Source organism: Astyanax mexicanus, chromosome 4 (assembly GCF_023375975.1).
Source record: "Astyanax mexicanus isolate ESR-SI-001 chromosome 4, AstMex3_surface, whole genome shotgun sequence".
NCBI lineage: Eukaryota > Metazoa > Chordata > Actinopteri > Characiformes > Acestrorhamphidae > Astyanax > Astyanax mexicanus.
This window is the reverse complement of record NC_064411.1, coordinates 2,587,919-2,611,595: the sequence shown is the minus strand read 5'-3', so window position 1 is coordinate 2,611,595 and position 23,677 is coordinate 2,587,919. Positions and strand designations below refer to the sequence as shown.

General features: G+C 39.6%; 1 protein-coding gene across 2 annotated transcripts in view; it reads right to left on the bottom strand.

Annotated features, from left to right (window-relative positions):
- The window catches only part of LOC103025121 (ephrin type-B receptor 1), a 328,663-nt gene that overhangs the window by 46,551 nt on the left and 258,435 nt on the right, over window positions 1-23,677 (bottom strand). For both annotated transcript variants that reach the window (XM_022664950.2, XM_049477190.1), the window contains exons 8-10: window positions 19,769-19,931; window positions 8,055-8,163; window positions 6,172-6,236 (exon numbers count right to left, since the gene is read on the bottom strand). In XM_022664950.2, the coding sequence (XP_022520671.2) occupies window positions 6,172-6,236; window positions 8,055-8,163; window positions 19,769-19,931 (337 nt within the window). The remainder of the gene's footprint in view (window positions 1-6,171; window positions 6,237-8,054; window positions 8,164-19,768; window positions 19,932-23,677) is intronic.

Below are 23,677 nucleotides of genomic sequence, written 5' to 3'. Positions count from 1 at the left end.
AACTCATTCAGAAACTGAAGTGCTCTCTTTATTTAATTTTTTTACAGAGCTCTATTTCTCTTATGAAACAACTTATTTTAGCACTGAAATAACTGATATTTGGCGCCCCCATTGCTAACATTTTACTTGGATATCATAGAAAACCGGACAGAAAAAACGTGCGGGTTAATATCATGTGTTTGTGTTTGTTCCTGCAGATCCAGCATGTATTTTAACCCACAGTATTACTGATTCAGGTCCTGTCCTGAACGTGGTGTTTGTTTTATTATGAAACGGGGATCCACGTCTTTCAATAATTCAAAGAGCAAACAGTTTGTTCAGAGCTTTTCTCTGGAGTAATCCTTCTTAAGCGCTGAGCTCATCGCTCACGGCCGAGAGACACCGAAATATAGATACAAAACCTTAATATTTCATAAGCGCGGGATTTACAGGGTGAATAACGTGCTTTCAGCCCGATTCCTGAGTCCTGTACAGAACCAGAACCTTCAGGACTCCAGAGAGAGGAAAAGCGAGAGCGAAAGAGATTCCCTACTGCATTAGAACCCATCAGAAACCATCAGAAACCATCAGAAATCATCAAAAATCGTACTTCAGACTTCTTCAGGGAGGAACTCTCGAGCTCCGGATGAAGCCGTCAGAGCTCGTTTCTCCTCTTCAGGTTAAAAATCTGAAGTTTCCTGTCTATCCAACATCTGCATCTTCACATTGATTCTGACTAAGAACCTCCCCGCCATCCGACGGCCAATTACTGACCGGCTCAGCGCGCCAGATCCTCTTCAAACTCCTCATATTAATGAATCTGAAAGCTGCTAATGAATGTTCGGCGTGGAGACCGTGACTGCAAAATGTTCCACGTCCAAATACATTCGTAAATGATCCCGAAAGACAGGCTGATCTAGCTGAGCTGTTTTTGCTTGGAAGATTCTTAAATGTGCGAAAGACGAGGCCAGAAACTGTATTAAACTACTGCAGACTTAGTGACGATAAATACATATTTTTAAATATAGAACGTAGAGTTGTATTTATGATGAACAAACCAATAGATATAATCCAAAATCACTTGAAATTAATGTAACATAAAGCATTTATTTACAGAAAATGAGAAATGGCTGAAATAACAAAAAAAAGATGCAGAGCTTTCAGACCTCAAATAATGCAAAGAAAACAAGTTCATATTCATAAAGTTTTAAGAGTTCAGAAATAATCAATATTTGGTGGAATAACCCTGGTTTTTAATCCTCCTCCACCAGTCTTACACGGTGCTTTTGGATAGCTTTATGCCTTAAATATCCTTAAATAATCTTTAGGAATAATCTTTTGACAGTGTAAAATTCATATTGTCGATATCCAATGAAAAACAAGTATCTCCATTTTTGACAATTACACTATGCCCACATTTCTTGATGAATGGACCAATAGAAAGTCTCCAAAATTACCTGAAATAAACTCTTTTTACATTGACTTCTATTGAAAAGTTAAGATTTTTTTTTGTCTCTCTCCTGTAAAGTTGCTTTTTTGGGGATACTTGTTTTTTTATTGGACAATGACAATTTGTTTATTTAAACAAATTCTATATTAATTATATATTTCTGTCTTGTTTAAAGTTTTTTACTTATCAAACTGATGCAAAAGCAGTACTGAGGAATCAAGCTATTAAATGAATAATGGAACGAATGTCTGGAATTGTCACTTTTTAGTCTTAATCCTAAGAAATGAATTGATTTGCAGTATTACTTAGTAATTTTGTATACATTTCCAACAGAATTATCACAGTAATCAGTAAGGATCTCAGCAGTGAAGCTCATCTACAGAACTGGGTCTTGGGTTCTGCTCGCTTGGCTCCGGACTCATAAACGCCGCTAGATTGGATATCGGGCTCTGTTTCTCAGGTACAGCCAGAGACTCTCCCAGCTATTAAATTGTCATTCCTTATGGAGCCAAAGTGCATTGTGGGTATGCTGCATTACCCAGCCTCGCGCCTCACGACAGCGGGCGATAGCTTTAAATCAATATTTGACAAGGAATCTTATTTCCATTTTATTACACATGTTCTCCCCCTCCCCCTACATTAATTTCAATTTAGACTCCTCTATTCCCACGGGAATCTATTAGATGAAAGGAATCACCTTTTTTATATGAACAGGTTGGAGCTTTATGATTAGGTCGCCCGAAACTGCAGTGATATAGCAAAATAAGAACAAATAAGAACACAAGTAACAAATAAGGAGAAAATCATATATTTTAAAGCTCTGAACAGAGGGAACGGGTTAAAGTCCCCCCGAAAAAAAACTAAAACTAGTTCAAAACTAACACATCATTTCAGAAAAAGAACATCATACCGAACCGGCCATCTGTTCCTGACCTCAAGCTCAGGGGTACTTGGGTTCTGCAGCAGGACAATGACCTATTGGTTAAAAACCCAACAAAACAGCAGGCTCCGAGTAGTCCAGTGCTCTAAGGCACTGCCACTGATCAGGAGATCACTGGTTCGAATCCCGGTCATGCACCTTGCCATCATCAGCTGCCAGAGCCCCGAGAGAGCACAGTTGGTCTTGCTCTCTCTGGGTGGGTACAGTAGATGGCGCTCTCTCTTTTCCCTCATCACCCCTAGGGTGATGTGGATCAGCACAAGGCTGCATCTGTGAGCTGATGTATCAGAACGGAGTCTCGTGTTTGAACGCTCTAAATGATTTGTACATTTATTTCATTTTAAAAGAACTACTGTGCATTATAAGTGAAAAAAACCTTATATACAAAACACTGTCCAACTTACACATACTTTCTTTAAAAGTAATTCAGTGCTTGGACCCCATTATTGCTATTTCATACCTTTCAGTTTTTATGTCTTTATAATTCCCAATTTATTTCACATTTGTAAAAAAAAATGCTTGAATAAATAAACAGGTATAAAAAGCAAAGGTCCAAAAAATTACTCATGTGAGATCTGAGAGGTTCTATCGAGTTATCTATGAATGTTAATGTTGTGCTACTTTCTCTTTAGGGTTGGACAGTCTTTCACAGGATAATAATGAACCAGGAGTTCCAGTATTGACCAGTACATTGACGCAGTTTAAGAGCCCATTAACCAGTAATGAACAGGTCCACAGTGTTAAGATTAAAGACTGAACTCTAGAGAAAATCCGTTATTGTGGTCCACTGACAGCCTCTGTTAATGACAAATGCAACTCTTAATAAATCAGCTGACTTAATGACATACTGCACGCTTGCAGTATTATTGTTTTTGAAGGGTCCCGCAATTGATTTTTACATTTTTCACTCTGCAAGAATAATAAAGCTCTTATAACTCAGTTCAGATGAGGCTTTGAGTAGACAGTTATCAATTCCTGTCATCCGTATTTATTAAAAATGTTAGGGATCAAACCAAGTATTGATTTGCTTCAAAAACACAACATAATTCACTTTTTCAAAGCACATAAAAAACTTTCTTGGGTTGAAATTGATCAGTCAATAAGATGCATATTCAGCTTAGCCAGTGATAATCTGCATAATTATCCATGAAACAGTTGTAAATTATTACAGTTCTGATAAGATACTAAGTCTTGCCACAACAGGGCGTAAAAGTGTTCACCCCTACTGTTTTATAAAAGGCTATCAGAGGCTATATTTAGGTAGTATACCCCCTGGTGAGAGATTATACACTGCTGAACATGCCTCTGTAATGCACTCTACAATTCCATACGATTATGATTCAGAGTCTGCAATGCAATTATTACACAATTATCCTCTATACAGCATTTATTTTTATTTTTGTGAATACTTGGTACTTTTAAAATAAATGATTTGTAATAATTCATAATAAGTCTTGCTATTTAACACAATTTCTGTTTACTTGAAAAAAAGCATATGTATTTCAATTAAAGAAATGGTTAATAGAAAAGCCTAGGATTAATGTTGCTAACGTAAAATTAAAACCAGCTACAAGGAACCCAGCATACAGAATAAGGTGATTATAACGTTGTGGCTGACAAATGTAATGTATATATGGAGCTGGTTTTAATGTTGCACCAGATCTGTGTTTAATCTGTGTATGAATAAAGTGAAAGAGAAAGAGTTAGAGAGAGGGACAGCAAGTGTGTGTGAGAGAGAAAAAGAGAGTGTAAGAGAGACAGAAAGAGTAAGAGAGTGAGAGAGATGTAAAAAAGTGGGAGAACATATGTAAGAGAGACCAAAAAGTGAGAGAAAGTGAGAAAGATACAGAAAGAGTTAGAGAAATAGAGAGTAAGAGACAAAAAGAGTGAAAGAGAGAGAGAGCAAGTGAGAGACAGAAAGAGTGCGAGAGAGAGAGACAGACAGAAAGAGTGAAATAGAGTGAGAGGGAGAGTAAGAGAGAGAGACAGAGAGAAAAGCAATGAATCCAGGGTCTGTTTTTTTTCAGTCAGGTTTATGTTTAGAGGTCTTGTGGTGACTCTTCAATCCTGTCTTTGACCTGGACTGAAGAGTTCACACTGTAAACTGCAGGAGTGATTGATGATCTGAGGAGCATCATCTCATACAGTGAGAGTCGGTCACTCCTAGTAGTGATAGGAGGAACATTACTAACAGTGATCTCAGTGATCTGTGCAGAACATCCTGCAGATCCACGTGTTGCTGCTTTCTCTCCTGCAGAACTTCCAGCTGATAGCAGCAGCATTTTTCAGCAGGATAATGTTCACCCACACACAGCAAAGGTTTCCCAGGAACACAGTCTCCACCAGATTGCAGCACTTCCTCGTCCTGCCCGCTCTCCAGATTTATCACCAGCATGTATCCTCATCAGTTCAGGGTATTATCCTTCTCGGAGCATGTGTTTGAGCTGAAACAGGTGAGGTGTGAATAACTACGAGGACAAATGATGTTCAGAACAGAAGCTGGCAGACCGCCCGGACCCGTCGCTCCGGCTCCTGACTCCCGGTCTACTGAGACCTGTCTCACGCTAACATCTGGAGCACTTAAACCAGCCCTGACCAGCATTACCATTCATTTACATTTAACACTCAGTGTGTGTGTGTTAGTGTAAAGTCTCCATCTGGGAGGATGTCACCAGGGTCAAGCAGTGCACTCTAATGAGTGTGTGTCACTATTTAAAAAAGTCAAGGTGACAAAAGCCACTACAGTGGAGCTGTGAGTCAGTGATTCCGTTCACACAGCAGGTAAAAGTGACTATATACAGCTCTGGATAAAATACAAATTTGACCACTTAAAAATGATAAGTTTCTTTGATTTTACCAAATATAATCAAGAGGAAGATGGATGATCACAAGCCATCAAACCAAACTGAACTGCTTGAATTTTTGCACAAGGAATAAAGCAGCATAAAGTTATCCAAAAGCAGTGTGTAAGACTGAAAAAATGTTGTGAAGAAGCGTAAGTTTCTGGATTTAATGTATTGTTATGTAATATTTTTTTATTCTAAATTGCTTAATTGGTTTGCAAAGATATTGTTCCTTTATGTTTTTAAACAAAGTTTGGTCAGAAGTTCGATAATGTGAGGCTCAGAAAGATATAAGAAAGAGAGATACTTGTGAACAGACTTTAGACTTTTTGTTAAACTAAAAGATAAAATATTTATTTTATTAAAGCTTGGCTTTTTGTCCAAGTTGAATATGTAATTTGATGTTATGTAATCTCCGCTTTTAAAGGTCTTTCACATTTTTATTCACTTTTTCAGTTTTTTAAAGGTTTTGTCTAAAGTTTGGTGGGAAGTTTGATAGAGAGAGAGTGTGTGAAAGACAAAAGATAAAAAAGAGAGAGAGGGATGTTGAGAGAGAGAGAGAGGGATGTGTGTTATAGTCAGTAATGAGTCTGAGAGCTGCTCTGAGGGCAGCAGGACTGAAGATGAGCTGCTGGCAGAAGATTCTCAGTGTCAGACTCTACAGAAACTCACTGTCCCGGAATGATCCCTCGCTCTTCTCCTCCACTCGTCCCCCCGGCTCTCCTCCCGAGCTTCATATCTCTCCAGCTCGTTCCCGCGCTCACCCACCCGACATCTCCACCCTCCCCCGTCCCCCTCAGACAGAGCTCCACGCCGACACCGACCGGACCCTGATTACAACCCACAGCTGTCACTCATTGTCATCCGGGGGGAGATGGAGCGATGGAGTGATGGACGGATGGATGGATTTCTTTTGTTCAGATAGAAAAAGAGAGAGACAGTATAGGAATATCCCTCACCTGTTCCTGTACTGTAGTGCTGGAGCTTATCACTGTACACCGCCTCCTTACTGTACGCTCGTTTCCTGTGAACGAGAGATAGAAAGAAAAAAAGAAAGAGAGAGAGAGAGAAAAAGAGAGTGAGAGAGAGAGATAACTTCCACAATACTTTAAATTAGAACTAAACACAGAGAGAAATGTAGCCTGGAGGGAATGACTACACACTGAAGACAACAGTAATCAATGTTGCACTACTCAAATAAAAGACTTTGATTTTACCAAATTGAAAACCTCTGGAATATAATCAAGAGGAAGCATAAAGTTATCCAAAAGCAGTGTGTAAAACTGGTGGAGGAGAAAGAACATGATGCCTGTCACGTCTGGTGCTGTTAGCGCCTCTGTCCCTTCCACATCCAGCTCTAACGGAGGTTCTCAGGTCAACAACTACACTACCCAGAATGCACCACCCGCTGACATCACGCACTCACCTGGTCACGTGACACCTCACCTGCTTCCTCCAGGAAGTCCCGAATACTGATTACTGGCACTATATAAGAGCACTCCACACAAACACCCACGCCGCGTATTGTAGGTTCTCCTCATTACAAAGCGTTCTATATCTCTTGTCTCAGTTTATCTCGTGTATGACCTTGCTTTTGTTTTCTCGACGCTGATTATTGCCTTTGCCTCTGATATTGGATTGCTTGTGTATTACCTGGACTGTGTTTTCACTACTGCCTCTTGGATTACCTCTGATATTGGATCTCTCGTGTATGAACTCTGGACTGTCTCTCGTTTATGGTATGGTTTTGCCTTCATTGCTCTGTTTACTGGTGATTACCCTTTTTTTCTGTATCGACTACGTTTTGCATCTGTTTATTTTATAATAAACGTATCGTTTTATCAGTATCTGCACGTGTCTGCAATTCTGTGCTCACCATGACAATGCCAAACTGCATAAAAAAAAACTGTGATTAAAAACCAGGGTTATTCCACCAAATATTGATTATTTCTGAACTCTTAAAACTTTATGAATATGAACTTGTTGTTTTCTTTGCATTATTTGAGGTCTGAAAGCTCTGCATCTTTTTTTGTTATTTCAGCCATTTCTCATTTTCTGCAAATAAAGGTATATTATATATAAACAGTCCTTGCTGAAATATACATAGCATCAGTGATAAACAGTGTATGGTGTGCCAAGAAGACTGGTTAAATTTATCCCAGCAGCGAGTCTCAACAGTAAGTGTGTGATTCTGCCAATAAAAATAAATGTACACTAATAATAAAACAAAACCTAACACATTTTTTAACACTAAATGAAAATACCAGCTGTCTTTTATGTTGTGTGAGTTTATAAGATTTTGTAATGAATGTTCCCAAAGCTACATAGAGTTGGAGTACAACCTTAGTCCTGATTTTAGTTGAAATTGCAGAGAATATGACCTACTGTACTCTCTCTCTCTTTCTCTCTCTCTCAGACTCCGGCTGCTGATGGAGTATAAACTACATAAAAAAAAATAGTTACACTCTAAACAAAACCATATTTTCCCATTTTAGGTCATTTATATCTGTGTAGTCAGTATAACTCAACTGTGTCAATTCTTCTCCACTCAAAATATGGCCAAAAGTGAATGCCCTTTTTTTGAGTGTTCATCATTAAAAATATTTAATTTTCAAATATGTCTTACTTAATCAGATTTAGAGATCCCAAATGTCTTTAGTATTTGAGTTATGTTAAAGTAATTAACAAATAATTCGTGTATTTAGGTTTTACATGTGTGGATATTGGGATATATAGTGTATTTTATTTATGAGAAGGATGAAATAAGGGTCTGTATATTGCTCTTCACAGGTGGTGATGATCATGATGATGATGATGATGATGATGATGATGAGGGTCTTACCTGCTGCAGACAATAGAAATGGCCACTAGAGATACGATGAAGACCACAGCAGCTGCTGCTGAACCAGCAATCAGTGGCAACTGCTCCCTCAACTCCGACTTATAGTCCTCTACAATCAGAGAGAGAGAGAGAGAGAGAGAGAGAGACAGATTGATTAATAGTGATGTTCAAATAAGATTTCTGGTTTAACTCTATTGTATAGTGCATAGTGTCATCTGCTACTCAGCTGTATACCCCCCCTTTAATCACTAGTGATGCTCTTTAACATCAGGAGGGTTAAGAAGACCAGCACATGCCTCCAGTGATATATGTGAACCTCTTTTTGCAGAGTAGCATCACAGCAGCGCTAACGCTTGGAGGAAAGCGCTGGAAAGCGACTCGGTTCTGATATAACAGCTCACAGATGCAGCCTTGTGCTGATCCACATCACCCTAGGAGTGATGAGGGGAACGAGAGAGCGCCATCTACTGTACTGTACCCACACAGAGAGAGCAAGGATCCGGCAGCTGATAATGGCAAGCTGCATGACTGGGATTCGAACTGAGATAGCGATCTCGTGATCATAAAGTTCCCTTACATTCGAAAATGCTTTGATTTACCTGATTTAACTACTCTGACCATTACCAGGCTTAGTAGATCTGTTACGAGGCTTGTGATGGGGGCGGGGATGGGGGCGGGGCCAGTTATGGTAAGTATCTTCCAGATCAGTTCAGATCCAAATGAGCTTCTAGATTAACTTTATCCATTATCTTGTTATTGTAGCTCAGCTATCCCTCATAAACTGTGGACGGTGTGGTATGTGGACGGTTATTATGTACTTTATGTTCCTGCGGGGGCGGTGACATAGTTAATATGGGCGGGGCTTTGCTGTTGGGGATGTATTGAGGCAGTATGTAATCATGTAATAAATATGCATCTCTAATCTGCTCTGAATATAAAGGATTGTTTGATTGATGAGAATCCTGTTAAATTTATGATTTTATCACACAAAACCCAAAATAACACGAAAAAAAAAAATCCCTTTCTCTAAATCAGCAGGAAGTCTAGAGTCACAGAACCAGCAGCTCTCGAGTAAAACACGAGTAGCAGAAACATTCACTCGTTTAATATGAAGAGCGAGAGCAGAAATAATGTGATTAGATTAAGTAGATAAAGACGAGTCGCGGGGAAGAAAAGATCTGCTGTAAACAAGTTCTGCAAAATCTACCATTACTTTATACAGTTTATTTAGTTTTATTGGCATGGCAAGGCAAGGCACATTGAATTCTGCGTGATTTGATCAGCCGTGGTTTTATGTTTTTTTGGATACAATCCGGGTTAGCACCCGAACATCCCTTTCAGACAGCTTCCTCTTACAGCGTCCACAGTTAATCCTGTTGGATGTGGTCGGTCCTTCTTGGTGGTATGCTGACATTACCCTGGATACCGTGGCTCTTGATGCATCTCAAAGACTTGCTGTCTTGGTCACAGATGCTCCAGCAAGACGTGCACCAACAATTTGTCCTCTTTTGAACTCTGGTATGTCTCTCATAATGTTATAGTGTGCATTGTAATATTTAGAGCAGAACTGTGCTCTTACCCTGCTAATTGAAGATTGACCACCAGGCTGCTCCAATTTAGACATGAAACCTAAAATCCCACACTAACACGATGACAGGTGTTTTAATCGATTAACACCACTAATATTTAGTTTTAACTACATACACAAACCGCACGAAAGTGACCGTGCGAGGCGGCTGAGTTTCAGCTCTCGGTTAGACTCAGTGGTGTTTGGTGGTGAGAGATAGAGGTGATGAAAGATCACCACCAGATCAGAAGATGATGAGGAGGACCGGAGGAGACGGAGGATATATTTCAGCCTTGATACCCAGCTCAGAGCCCACTTCAGACCAGCAGCACAACAAACAACAAACAGACTGAGGGTCTCGTGATGCTCATCGCTATCTTACACCCCGCCAACAGTCTATTTTCACTCCTATTTTCCTCCTGCCTGGTTTAAACAGCAGCAGAGCTTCTGAATATATCTACACTGATGGGCGTGGTGTTCTGGAAATGAGGTGTGTTCAGGTACGTTTCTGGAGTTTTATCTTGTTTATCTTGGTAACAGAAAACACAGGAGCTCCACTGACTGAATACAACCTAGACAGACACCAACAGTCACACGTTCATCGCTATCTCTGCAACACAGGCGCTGTGCCGAGCCGAGCGTACACCCCCGCTTATTACACACACACATGAACACACAGCAGCACAAACCCAAGTTTTACATCTACAATAAACAGAATAGTAAATAAAATAACATTGCTGATCCCGTAAATGAGCTGCTGGAGCTCCTTCACAGCGTCAACCAGCAGCTCAGTTTCCTCTGCTGAGAAGAGTTTGTTGAACACGTCCAGGTAGCTGCACCGTTACAATAGCAATCCGCCAAAGTCAGTCAGAGCTCACCTGATCTACTCTTAAAGAGAATGATGAGCAAGAGACGCTCTGATTGGTTTATTATTCTATGTTACGCCCAAAATGAACCACACCCATCATTAACTAAGAGAATTTGTGCATGCTATTTGCACCTTTCGAGTCGCGTAAGGTGTACTTTTCCTGTCGTTATGATAACAAAGACACAGAAAAGACAGTGGCCTAAGTTTGTGTTTGTCCTGGTTTGTCAGCCCATTTGTAACTCGCTGTGTATCAGTGAGGAACGTAGTAGAGCAGTGGGGGTGAGGTTGTGTAAACGGGTTCTGGGTTCTGGTTCTGTATTGAGTCTGAACGGCGTCTCGGCTCGTGTTCGGCGTGTCGGGAGAAGCAGAAACTGGTACAGGAACTGTAGAGGAAATCCAGGCGTGACGGGTTTCTGAATGGAGGAGTGTTTGGGTCTGGTTCTGCAGGAGTCGTGAATTTGTGCGGTGGGCTTTGTGGTCCGACACGCTCCAGCAGAACCCGGGCAACACTTATAAAGACCTGCTCGCTCCCTCAGAGCGCAGAGAGGAAGTGGAATAGTTTGTATTATTGTTGGTTTACAGGAGAGCGAATGTGCTGACTGTAGAAAAACAGAGAAAACAGGACTACAGCACTGCTTAGCTGAAACTGACTTCTTAACAAGAAGACTGTGTTCCAAATCTGCACTACACGCTTATATAAGCACTAAACCCTAAACTATATATATATATATATATATATATATATATATATATATATATATATATTTTTTTTTTTTTTTTAATGAATAGCTGAACCACAGCAAAAAGCTGCAAATTAGCACAAACCGCAGCAAACTACAGCAAAGCACAGAAAATTACTAACAAACTACAGCAAATTACTACAAAGTACTGTAAACTACAGCCACCTACAACAAAGCACAGCAATCTACTGAACAACAACTACCTAAACGTACTACAAAGCACAGCAAACTACTACAAAAACTACAAATGAGTGCAAACTGCATCAAAGCACAGCAAACTGAACAAAAACTACTGCAAATTATTACAAACCACAGCAAACTATTGTAAACTACTACAAATAACAGGAAAACAACAACAGAAAATCACAAAAACATACAGCAAACCAACAACAAAAAACTATCACAAACTACTGCGAATTACAGCAACCTACAACAAACCACGGCAAACTACTACAAACTACAGCAAACCACAGCAAGCTACAGTAAAGCACAGCAAACTAGTGGACAAAAACTACTGAAACTTACGACAAACCAGAGCAAACGACTACAAAAAAACTACAGATTAGCGCAAACTACATCAAAGCACAGCAAACTACTGAACAGAAACTACTTCAAATTATTACAAACCACAGCAAACTATTGTAAACTACTACAAATAAGAGGAAGCCAACTACAAAAAACACTACAAACTACAAAAACTCACCACAAAAAACTACCACAAACTACTGTAAATTACAGCAAACTACTACAAACTACAGCAAGCACAGCAAGCTACAGTAAAGCACAGCCTACTAGTGGACAAAAACTACTGAAACTTACTACAAACCACAGCAATCGACTACAAAAAAACTACAAATTAGTGCAAACTGCATCAAAGAACAGCAATCTACTGAACAGAAACTACTGCAAATTATTACAAAACACAGAAAACTATTGTAAACTACTACAAATAACAGGAAAACAACTACAGAAAAACACAAAACATACAGCAAAACAACAACAAAAAAACTATCACAAACTACATAAAAACTAACTACAAAAAACTACCACAAACTATTATAAATTACAGCAACCTACAACAAACTACTACAAACTACAGCAAACTACCACAAACTACTGTAAATTACAGCAACCTACAACAGAACACAACAAACTACAGCAAAAACCACAGCAAGCTACAGTAAAACACAGCAAACTACCACAAAAAAAACTACAATTAAGTGCAAACTACATCAAAGCACAGCAAACTACTGAACAAAAACTACTGCAAATTATTACAAACCACAGCAAACGATTGTAAACTACTACAAATAAGAGGAAGCCAACTACAAAAAAACACTACAAACTACAAAAACTAACTACAAAAAACTACCACAAACTACTGTAAATTACAGCAAACTACTACAAGCTACAGCAAACCACAGCAAGCTACAGTAAAGCACAGCCTACTAGTGTACAAAAACTACTGAAACTTACTACAAACCACAGCAATCGACTACAAAAAAACTACAAATTAGTGCAAACTGCATCAAAGAACAGCAATCTACTGAACAGAAACTACTGCAAATTATTACAAAACACAGAAAACTATTGTAAACTACTACAAATAACAGGAAAACAACTAGAGAAAAACACAAAACATACAGCAAAACAACAACAAAAAAACTATCACAAACTACATAAAAACTAACTACAAAAAACTACCACAAACTATTATAAATTACAGCAACCTACAACAAACTACTACAAACTACAGCAAACTACCACAAACTACTGTAAATTACAGCAACCTACAACAGAACACAACAAACTACAGCAAAAACCACAGCAAGCTACAGTAAAACACAGCAAACTACCACAAAAAAAAACTACAATTAAGTGCAAACTACATCAAAGCACAGCAAACTACTGAACAAAAACTACTGCAAATTATTACAAACCACAGCAAACGATTGTAAACTACTACAAATAAGAGGAAGCCAACTACAAAAAAACACTACAAACTACAAAAACTAACTACAAAAAACTACCACAAACTACTGTAAATTACAGCAAACTACTACAAGCTACAGCAAACCACAGCAAGCTACAGTAAAGCACAGCCTACTAGTGTACAAAAACTACTGAAACTTACTACAAACCACAGCAATCGACTACAAAAAAACTACAAATTAGTGCAAACTGCATCAAAGAACAGCAATCTACTGAACAGAAACTACTGCAAATTATTACAAAACACAGAAAACTATTGTAAACTACTACAAATAACAGGAAAACAACTAGAGAAAAACACAAAACATACAGCAAAACAACAACAAAAAAACTATCACAAACTACATAAAAACTAACTACAAAAAACTACCACAAACTATTATAAATTACAGCAACCTACAACAAACTACTACAAACTACAGCAAACTACCACAAACTACTGTAAATTACAGCAACCTACAACAGAACACAACAAACTACAGCAAAAACCACAGCAAGCTACAGTAAAACACAGCAAACTACCACAAAAAAAAACTACAATTAAGTGCAAACTACATCAAAGCACAGCAAACTACTGAACAAAAACTACTGCAAATTATTACAAACCACAGCAAACGATTGTAAACTACTACAAATAAGAGGAAGCCAACTACAAAAAAACACTACAAACTACAAAAACTAACTACAAAAAACTACCACAAACTACTGTAAATTACAGCAAACTACTACAAACTACAGCAAACCACAGCAAGCTACAGTAAAGCACAGCAAACTACCACAAAAAACCTACAAATAAGTGCAAACTACATCAAAGCACAGCAAACTACTGAACAAAAACTACTTCAGATTATTACAAACCACAGCAAACGATTGTAAACTACTACAAATAAGAGGAAGCCAACTACAAAAAACACTACAAACTACAAAAACTAACTACAAAAAACTACCACAAACTACTGTAAATTACAGCAAACTACTACAAACTACAGCAAACCACAGCAAGCTACAGTAAAGCACAGCAAACTACCACAAAAAAACCTACAAATAAGTGCAAACTACATCAAAGCACAGCAAACTACTGAACAAAAACTACTGCAAATTATTACAAACCACAGCAAACGATTGTAAACTACTACAAATAAGAGGAAGCCAACTACAAAAAACACTACAAACTACAAAAACTAACTACAAAAAAACTACCACAAACTACTGTAAATTACAGCAAACTACTACAAGCTACAGCAAACCACAGCAAGCTACAGTAAAGCACAGCCTACTAGTGGACAAAAACTACTGAAACTTACTACAAACCACAGCAATCGACTACAAAAAAACTACAAATTAGTGCAAACTGCATCAAAGAACAGCAATCTACTGAACAGAACCTACTGCAAATTATTACAAAACACAGAAAACTATTGTAAACTACTACAAATAACAGGAAAACAACTACAGAAAAACACAAAACATACAGCAAAACAACAACAAAAAAACGATCACAAACTACATAAAAACTAACTACAAAAAACTACCACAAACTATTATAAATTACAGCAACCTACAACAAACTACTACAAACTACAGCAAACTACCACAAACTACTGTAAATTACAGCAACCTACAACAGAACACAACAAACTACAGCAAAAACCACAGCAAGCTACAGTAAAACACAGCAAACTACCACAAAAAACCTACAAATAAGTGCAAACTACATCAAAGCACAGCAAACTACTGAACAAAAACTACTGCAAATCATTACAAACCACAGCAAACTATTGTAAACTACTACAAATAAGAGGAAACCAACTACAAAAAACACTACAAACTACAAAAACTAACTACAAAAAACTACCACAAACTACTGTAAATTACAGCAAACTACTACAAACTACAGCAAACCACAGCAAACTACTACAAAAAACCTACAAATAAGTGCAAACTACATCAAAGCACAGCAAACTACTGAACAAAAACTACTGCAAATCATTACAAACCACAGCAAACTATTGTAAACTACTACAAATAAGAGGAAACCAACTACAAAAAAACACTGCAAACTACAAAAACTCACCACAAAAAACTACCACAAACTACTGTAAATTACAGCAACCTACAACAAACCACTGCAAACTACTACAAACTACAGCAAAATGCAACAAACTACTACAAACTACAGCAGGTCTGCAGTGTAGTTTAAAGGTCGGAAGGTCAGGCGGTTTAATGGGTGTTTAAATACTACCGGGTCTCATTTATAAGCAACAGTAATTAAACACATTTTACTCACACACACTCTGTCTCTTACAGACACACTCTCACACACACACACACACACACACACACACACTCACACTCACACAGTGTGAGAGACACAGAGAGTGTGTGTGTGTGTGTGTATAGTATGTGTGTGTGTGTGTGTGTGTGTGTGTGTGTCAGGTTGACCTTTTCCCCCAGTTCCTGGTGCTAATTGTCTTAACGAATGTCGTGTGGTGGCAAAGTGCCAGCAGATAGACCCATCAGCTGGATCTCACTGCACCCCTCCTCTAATTACCATACACACACACTTAACACACACACACACACGCACCGCTGCTGCATATCAGATGAGGCGTCCATGGTCTTCATTACTATCCTCTTCCCTTTCTTCATCATTACCTCCTCATCACAATCATCATCACCTGACACACTTTACCCATCATGCATTGCTCCAGATTATTTTCACACCTCACTATATCCATCCTAATTACAGTTACAGCACACGTCTTAATCAGCAGCCCTCATGGAATAAAAAAATGTATACTGGTTTAAACCAATCAGATGCAAGTCTGCTTTTAACACAGCCAATCAGAAAGCAGGACAAGAGCATCAAGGGTTTTAGTTCAGATTTTAGGGATCTGTGGGTGAGCTGTTGACTGTGAACCCTGCAGCTTGATTTAGGGCGTGGTGTCAGTGTGTCTTTGCTATCGTAACGACGGGAAAAGTGCAACTTGTTCAGCTCGAAATGCACAAAAAAAGTCATATACTGATTCTCTGAATTAATGAAGGGTGTGGCTAATTTTGGGCGTAACGTGAAATAACGAACCAATCAGATTGTCTCTTGCCGCCTCCCCGCAGACGTCCAACCATCTCCCGTCTCACCGCTATCAGAGGCACCCTGCTGCTGCTGCTGCAGCTCAGCCAATCAGCTCTTCCTTCTGCTCTGCCGCCTCTAAACCCATACATCACCCAGTGCCGCTCCCAAACTACCCCTCCCATTTTTTTTTTGTCAGCATTTTAAAATTTGGGCTGAGGGTGGAGTCAGATATAAAATCAGGAGGCGGGGTTAGTTACACCTCAAAAACCTTGTAGTGTAAGCCCCGCCCCCCAGCAGGTTACCACGTTTGCCGTGTTTACGCTGACTTCCTGTGCTTTAGTTTGGTGAGGGGCGGAGTCAGTGGCAGAGGGCTGGGTGGGCAGCCTCATGAGCTGGTAGTTTACCTGGTGTGTGTGTTTTTAGTGTGTGTGTGTGTGTGTGTGTGTGTGTGTGCCCCAGATTACTAAAACAGCCATTGCTATATTTAACACCTGCTGTGACACGAGTGTTGATGAACACCATTTCTTTTGTGTGTATAGTGTGTGTGTGTGTGTGTGTGTGTACAATGTGTGTGTGTGTGTGTGTGTGTTTGGCTTCCTTGCATTTGCTGGCTGCGGGAAGTCTGTGGCCTGCAGTGCCCAGCCTCCTGCGTCCTGTGTGTGTGTGTGTGTGTGTGTGTTTGTGTGTGTGTAGTGTGTGTGTGTGTCTGTGTGTTTGTGTGTGTGTAGTGTGTGTGTGTGTGTGTGTGTGTTCCCCTGGAAGCCTCAACAAGCAGGAGATACCAGCCTACAACCTCATTAATCAAACCCCCTGAAAACATATATATAGAGAGAGAGAGGGAATGATGGTGATAGAGGGATGAAGACAGAAGAGAAAATAATAATATAATAAAAGAGATATGAGATGGAGAGAATAGTAGTAGAGGAAAAAGAGAAATAGGCAGAGACAGACCTGAATGAAAGAATAGACAGTGATCTATAATTGTTGGTAAGCCATCCTAAACCAGATTCAATAAAACAAGCCAGAACCATGATACTACCACCACCATGTTTCACAGATGGAATAAGGTTTTTATGCTATTTTATCATAAGCCCTATCCGGATGACATTCGTTTCTCAGGGGGTTCTGGGTAATTTTCTCTTTTATGTTTTTTTTTTTTTTTATCCTTTGTGATTTTATTCTCGTCCATAATGATCATGTAGGTGTTTTTCTCAGGCGTCCTCTGAGAAAAATTACAGGCTGAATTATCTACAAACATCTCTGAGTTTATTCTCCCCGCCTCCACTGCCGCGCACCGCAATTACACTTTGGGTGCCATAGTTTCCACAGAGATCCACATAAAAACACAACAGTGAGTGGAAATGGAGGAGCTACTGAACGCCGTGATGTCATGTGATCGAGAAAAAAGCCTAAAAACTCACTTATCCTGCTGTTTTTTTTAAATTGCAGTCCAAAAAACTAAAAAGTGTTAAACAAACCAATATGTTTTATGTGTTACATTCTTTAAATGATGAGTTTTGAACATCTCTGCTGGATTTTCTCAGTCAGCTTTATGAGGTAGAGTCACCTGGAATTCAGGCTTTCAGTTAACAGCTGTGCTGAACTCATCAGGAGTTAATTACTTGAATTTCGTGTCTCTTAATGTAAAGTTTGAGAGCAACAGTTAAAGTAGAGTAGTGAAGAGGTAGAGTTACAGGTATACAGTGAATAGTGAATATTTGAGTAATGTTCGAATCCAGATTATGAGAAGCAACAACTACTCAACTAAATAAAGATAAAAAAAAATTACTAAGTAAAAATGAAGGTCAGTCAATCCGAAAAAAGAAAAAATTCAAGAAGTTTAAAAGTATCCTCAAGAACAGTCACTATAAAGACCATCAAAAACATTATAATGATGGAACTGGCACTCATCAGGACCAGCCTAGGAAAGGATAGAAGAGCGAGAGTTTCCTCTGTTGCACAGGATAAGTTAATCAGAGTGTTCAGCCTCAGAAACCACAAGTTAAAAGCATCAAAATACTTATTCACAGAGTATTTTGGTTTGTTTAACACTGTTTTTAAGTTACTACATGATTCATTATGTGTTCCTTGATAATCTGATAGATCACTTCAAAAATAGGAAATTAAAATGAATGAAAATTTCTTTCAAAACATGACTGGTATGAAAAAAACAAACAGTTCTACAACGACTGACGCATTAGATGTAAAGTCCAAGAAAACAACACACACACACACACACACACACATTTACACACACTCACTCAGTGCCTCATGGTTGATAATTAATCACATCAGTCTGTAATTGCTGGTAAGCATTCTGGGAAAGATCCGCTGCCACACACAGCCCTCATGAAAAACCAATTAGCTGAACATTCTGGACAGAGAACAATCGAGACATTACACACACATACACACACACACACACACACACACAAACACACACATACATACGCACACACAGGATACACATACACACACACACACATGGTCCCCTCTTTGTTTCTGGACCCCACACCGTGAGTGTGCTAACATGTTGCCGTCCCCTCCATGTAATAAACACAAACACACACACACACACACAGATGGGGTTCTTATGTCAAAACGTGGACCATAAGACCACCCTCACTCCCAGAGACTATAGAGCTGTGTTTATGTCTCTGTACACACACACACACACACACACACACACACACACACACACACACTCATATACACACAGTCATTATCAAATTCCATTGAGCAAAAAACGAGCAAAAACTCTTTCTAATCTGACCTCAGTTGACTTTTAACACATTCCATTAATCTGGAAACTTTAACTTAAAATTATTCTGTTTACATTCCAAAAAGCCACATTATTGAGCCATATGTAAATATACACAAATACACAATATAACAGGATATAATGTCAATTCCAGATATGTTACCAATGCTTTACAACTTTTCTTAAATAAAACAGTGGTCAGGTTCAGCACAATATATTTTTTCCACAATATAAACACCAATTTATCCTTCCATTCATTTACAGTAGGGGTACAGGTATATACCGACATACAGTAATACATTTTTTTTTTGCTATCAAAACCATGATTCTAAGCAGATACTAATACTATTTCTTTTCTTAACAGCTCACCAAAAAATATGTGTATGGTCCCCAATTTGTCCCCATTTTCTCCAGCACAAGTTTGCTTTGGCCTTAAATAACATTTGTAGTAAAACTACTACTGCAATCTACAGTCACAGGACTACACTACCCAGAATGCACCACTCATGACTCTCATGATCATGTGAGCCATTCAGGAAGTAATTCGCCTGAGTACTAGCACTTGGAAAGCCGAGTTTGTTTTCAGTAAATGTTTGGACTGTGTGTATTGTGACCCTGGTATGTTTTCTATCCTTCAATTCTGACGTATTGCTGCTTTAAGCTCTGATTAAATGTTAAATTGATTTATATTTAGATAGCTCGGTAAGTCTTACCGTCTGTAAGGGTCTGGAAGCACATCTTGCTGCTGTACTTGCCGAAGCCGGCGACGGTCCTGGCCCGAACCTGCACCACGTACATCGTCCCGGTCCTGAGGCTATCCACTCGCGCCGTGTTAGTCTGACTCCTCAATATGGTGGAGTTAGCCTCCGTCAGGTCCTGAGAGAGAGAGATAGAAAGAGAGAGACAGATAGAGAGAAAGAGAGAGAGACAGATAGAGAGAAAGAGAGAGAGAGACAGAGATAACCATAATTAGCCTGACCAAGTTTCACAATGATTATGACAAGTTAATCAGCATGACCAGAATTAAATGTAACACACTATAATGGTTCAATGTTACCAGTAAAGACCAGCTATTAAAGTTTTAATAAGGTGTGAGGACAGGCAAGCAGGGTTCAGGAAGCTTATGGAGGTTCATAAGATGTTTATGAGATGTCTGTACCAGTTTTGAGTAGGTTTAAGGAGGTTTGTTGGAGCATGTTGAGGTTTGCAGAGGCTGACAGGAGGTTTGTCCAGGGACACGGAGGTTTGTGGAGGTTTCAGTGGGTTTGTATTTTGTTAAAGATGGTCTGTCGGAAATTTGTGGAGGTTTGAAGCCGTTTAGGGACATTTTAGGAGGTCTGTATGAGGTTGTTTAGGGAAGTTAGCCGAGATTTTGGAGGTTTACCAATGCTTACGGGGGATTTGAGGAGGTTTTAGAAAGTATGAGGAGGTGTGACGGGGTTTGCAGGAGGTTTAATTGGGTTTGTTGAGGTATGAGGGGGTTTATAGGGGGTTTAGGAAGATTTGAGAAGATCTGTAACAGGTTTTTCCAGGTTCAGTGAGGTTTGAGAAGGTTTTAGTAGGGCTGTAGGAGGTTTGTAGAGGTTTCAGTAGGTTTATATTTTGTTAAAGGTGGTTTGTTAAAATTTGTCAGGGTTTAGGGATGGTTGAAGCTGTGTAGGGACATTTTAGGAGGTCTGTAGGAGGTTGTTTAGGGAGGTTAGCTGAGATTTGAGGAGGTTTTACAAGGAATGAGGAGGTTTAATGGGGTTTACAGAAGGTTTAGGAAGATTTGACAAGGTCTGTAAGAGGTGTGTCCAGGTTCAAAGAGGTTTAAGAAGGTTTGTGAAAGATTGACAAACCTGAGGAGGTTCGTGGAGGATTGTAAGAGGTTTGGGGAAGTTTCAGTAGGTATTAGGTATAGGTTATATGAGGTCTGGTGGAAGCTTGTGGAGGTTTGAGGAGGTTGAGGAAGTTTGTATGGTGTTTTAAGAGATTGGAGGAGATTTATGGGATGTCTGTATGGGTGTTGAGTTGAGTTTGTACGAGGTTTGTGGATATTTATTGGAAGTTTAAGGGAGTTTTAAGAGGAATGTAGGATTATGTTGGGGTTTGCCGAGGCTGACGGGAGGTTTGTTCAGGTTTAAGGATGTTTGAAGAGGTTTGTGGAGGTTTCAGAAGGTTTGTATTTTGTTAGAGACGGTTTGTTGGAAATTCAAGGTTTAAGAAGGTTTGAGGAAGATTTTTAGAGGCTTGGTGAGGTTTGGGGAAGTTTAAGAAGGTTTGTGGAGGTTTGAGGAGGTTTAAGAAGGTTTGTGGAAGATGTTTAGAGGCTTGGTGAGATTTTGATAGGTCTGTAGCAGGTTTGGGGAGGTTTCAGTAGGTATTAGGTATTGGTTATAGGAGGTATGTTGGAAACTTGTGGGGGTTCGAGGAGGTTGAGGAAGTTTGTATGGTGTTTTTATCAGGTTGGAGGAGGTTTCTATGTTTTCTGTAAAAGGTTTGAAGATGAGATGAGGAGATCTATTGGTTTCAGGTGTTTGGAATGAATTAAAGACGTAAAGGAATAACGTGGTTCAAGGAGGTTTGAGAAGGTTTGTGGAGGACTGTAAGAGGTTTGGGGAAGTTTCAGTAGGTATTAGGTAATGGTTATAGGAGGCTTCAAGAGGTTGAAGAAGTTTGTATGGTGCTTTAAGAGGTTGTTGGAGGTTTCTGGGATGTCTGTAAAAGGTTTTTAGATATTTTGGATGGATTCATCCAATGTGGTTCATGGAGGTTTTAGTTTGTAGGTGTGAGCAGCTTGTAGGAGCTTTGTGAGAGTCTGACAGCGGCGTTTGGCGGATTCTCAGATATTAATACGTTATTACTCCTCCATCGTGTCGAGGTGAGGAAAGGATTGAGCAAATAAACAACAGAAACAACAATCCTTTCTGCTCCTTTCCTCCCTCGCCACTTCAGAGCACAATAACAGCGTGTGAAATGAGAGCGTAGTCCATTTCCCAGGAGGAAAACGCAGTCGTGCCGGAATGAAAAAAAAAAAGGGCAAAACACTCCACCGGTGTAAAATCTCTCCGCTGCCGGGCGCTATTCCCACAGACTGTTCTTCTCTTCTGCGTGACGAGAAATTAGTCTTTTTTCTAATCAAAGCTCCATTTCTGCTGTTTGAACACAATCAAACGTAGATGACACACTTACCACTTCCTCAACACGCACACACAATAAACTAGCGTAGTCATTTTTCAGGAAATGTCGATTCTGATATTTAAAATGAGACAGAAATGTGAAGTCATGCCTCATTTAGTTCAGATTGAGAAATACAAACATTAGAAATAAATCAGCGTCTCCTTTAGTTTTAATAAGTTGATGTTTTAATTTATGCTAACTCAAGTTTTTACTACCCATTACTCAACTTCCTCAAATATTTAAAGTAAATTCAACTTATCCGGGCTTTCATTGAACATGCCATGATCGATGCTACGCATGATGCTGTCCCATGACTTCTGGCAAAGCAGTGTATCGTATTCAGGTGTTTCCAGTAATTCCTAGAAATCTGTCCCATTGAGTTTACGTCAGTTCGTCCTTTATCCATCACACCCACACTGTAATAATTCGATATTTACTCAAGATAAAATACATATCAATCATTAACAATCTCCGTCAGGTGAGTTAAACTCGGCGGGAAGCAAAAACACGTATCTCCACACGGCGTGGCCGGTAACCCTGCAGCAATCTGCTGTTATTAAATACCCACAACCCAACATTCATTATCTGCCCATGTGAGAGCTGAGATTGGCTGGGACACTCATATAAATGCAATATGGATTTGTGTAATGGTGTGTGCGCGAGAGTGTGTGTGTGTGTGTGTGTGCGCGAGTGTGTGAGTGCGCGAGTGTGTGTGTGCGAGTGTGTGTGTGTGTGTTCAGATACTGGTGTCAGCTCTAGCCAGCGTTTCCTGCTGTTGCAGTAATGGCTCAGCCCGAGGCTGATGTAGACCGCTATTTGTAATAGTGTAGATACGTGTCTCTCACTCTGCCTGCCTCACTCTCTCTCGCTCTCGCGCTCACTTTCTCTCCCTCCGACTTTTTTCATTCTCTCTCCATCTCGCTCTCACACACATGCACGGAAAGCTAATGCCAGGGCTAGAAAATTGGGGACGCTTCAGAGAGAGAGAGTGCGCGAGAGAGAGAGAGAGCGCGCGAGAGAGGTATAGACAGAGGCTGAGAAAGAAACAGAGAAAGAAAGAAACAGAGAGAGCATGTAAGAGAAAGACAGACAGAGAGAATAAGTGCATAGGAGAGATATATACAGAGAGAGAGTGAGCGCGAGAGATATATAGTGAGAGAGAATGTGAGAGAGATAGACAGAGAGAGAGTGCGAGAGAGATAGACAGAGTGCGAGAGAGAGAGATAGATAGAGAGAGATCGAAAGAGAGAGTGCATAAGAGAGATAGACAGAGAGAGACTAAGTGCAAGAGAGAGATAGACAGCGAGAGAGTGAGCGCGAGAGAGATAGACAGAGAAAGAGAGTGAGCGCGAGAGAGATAGACAGAGACAGTGAGCGTGAGATATATAGTGAGAGAGAATGTAAGAGAGATATACAGAGAGAGAGTGAGGGTAAGAGAGATAGACAGAGAGAGAGTGAGG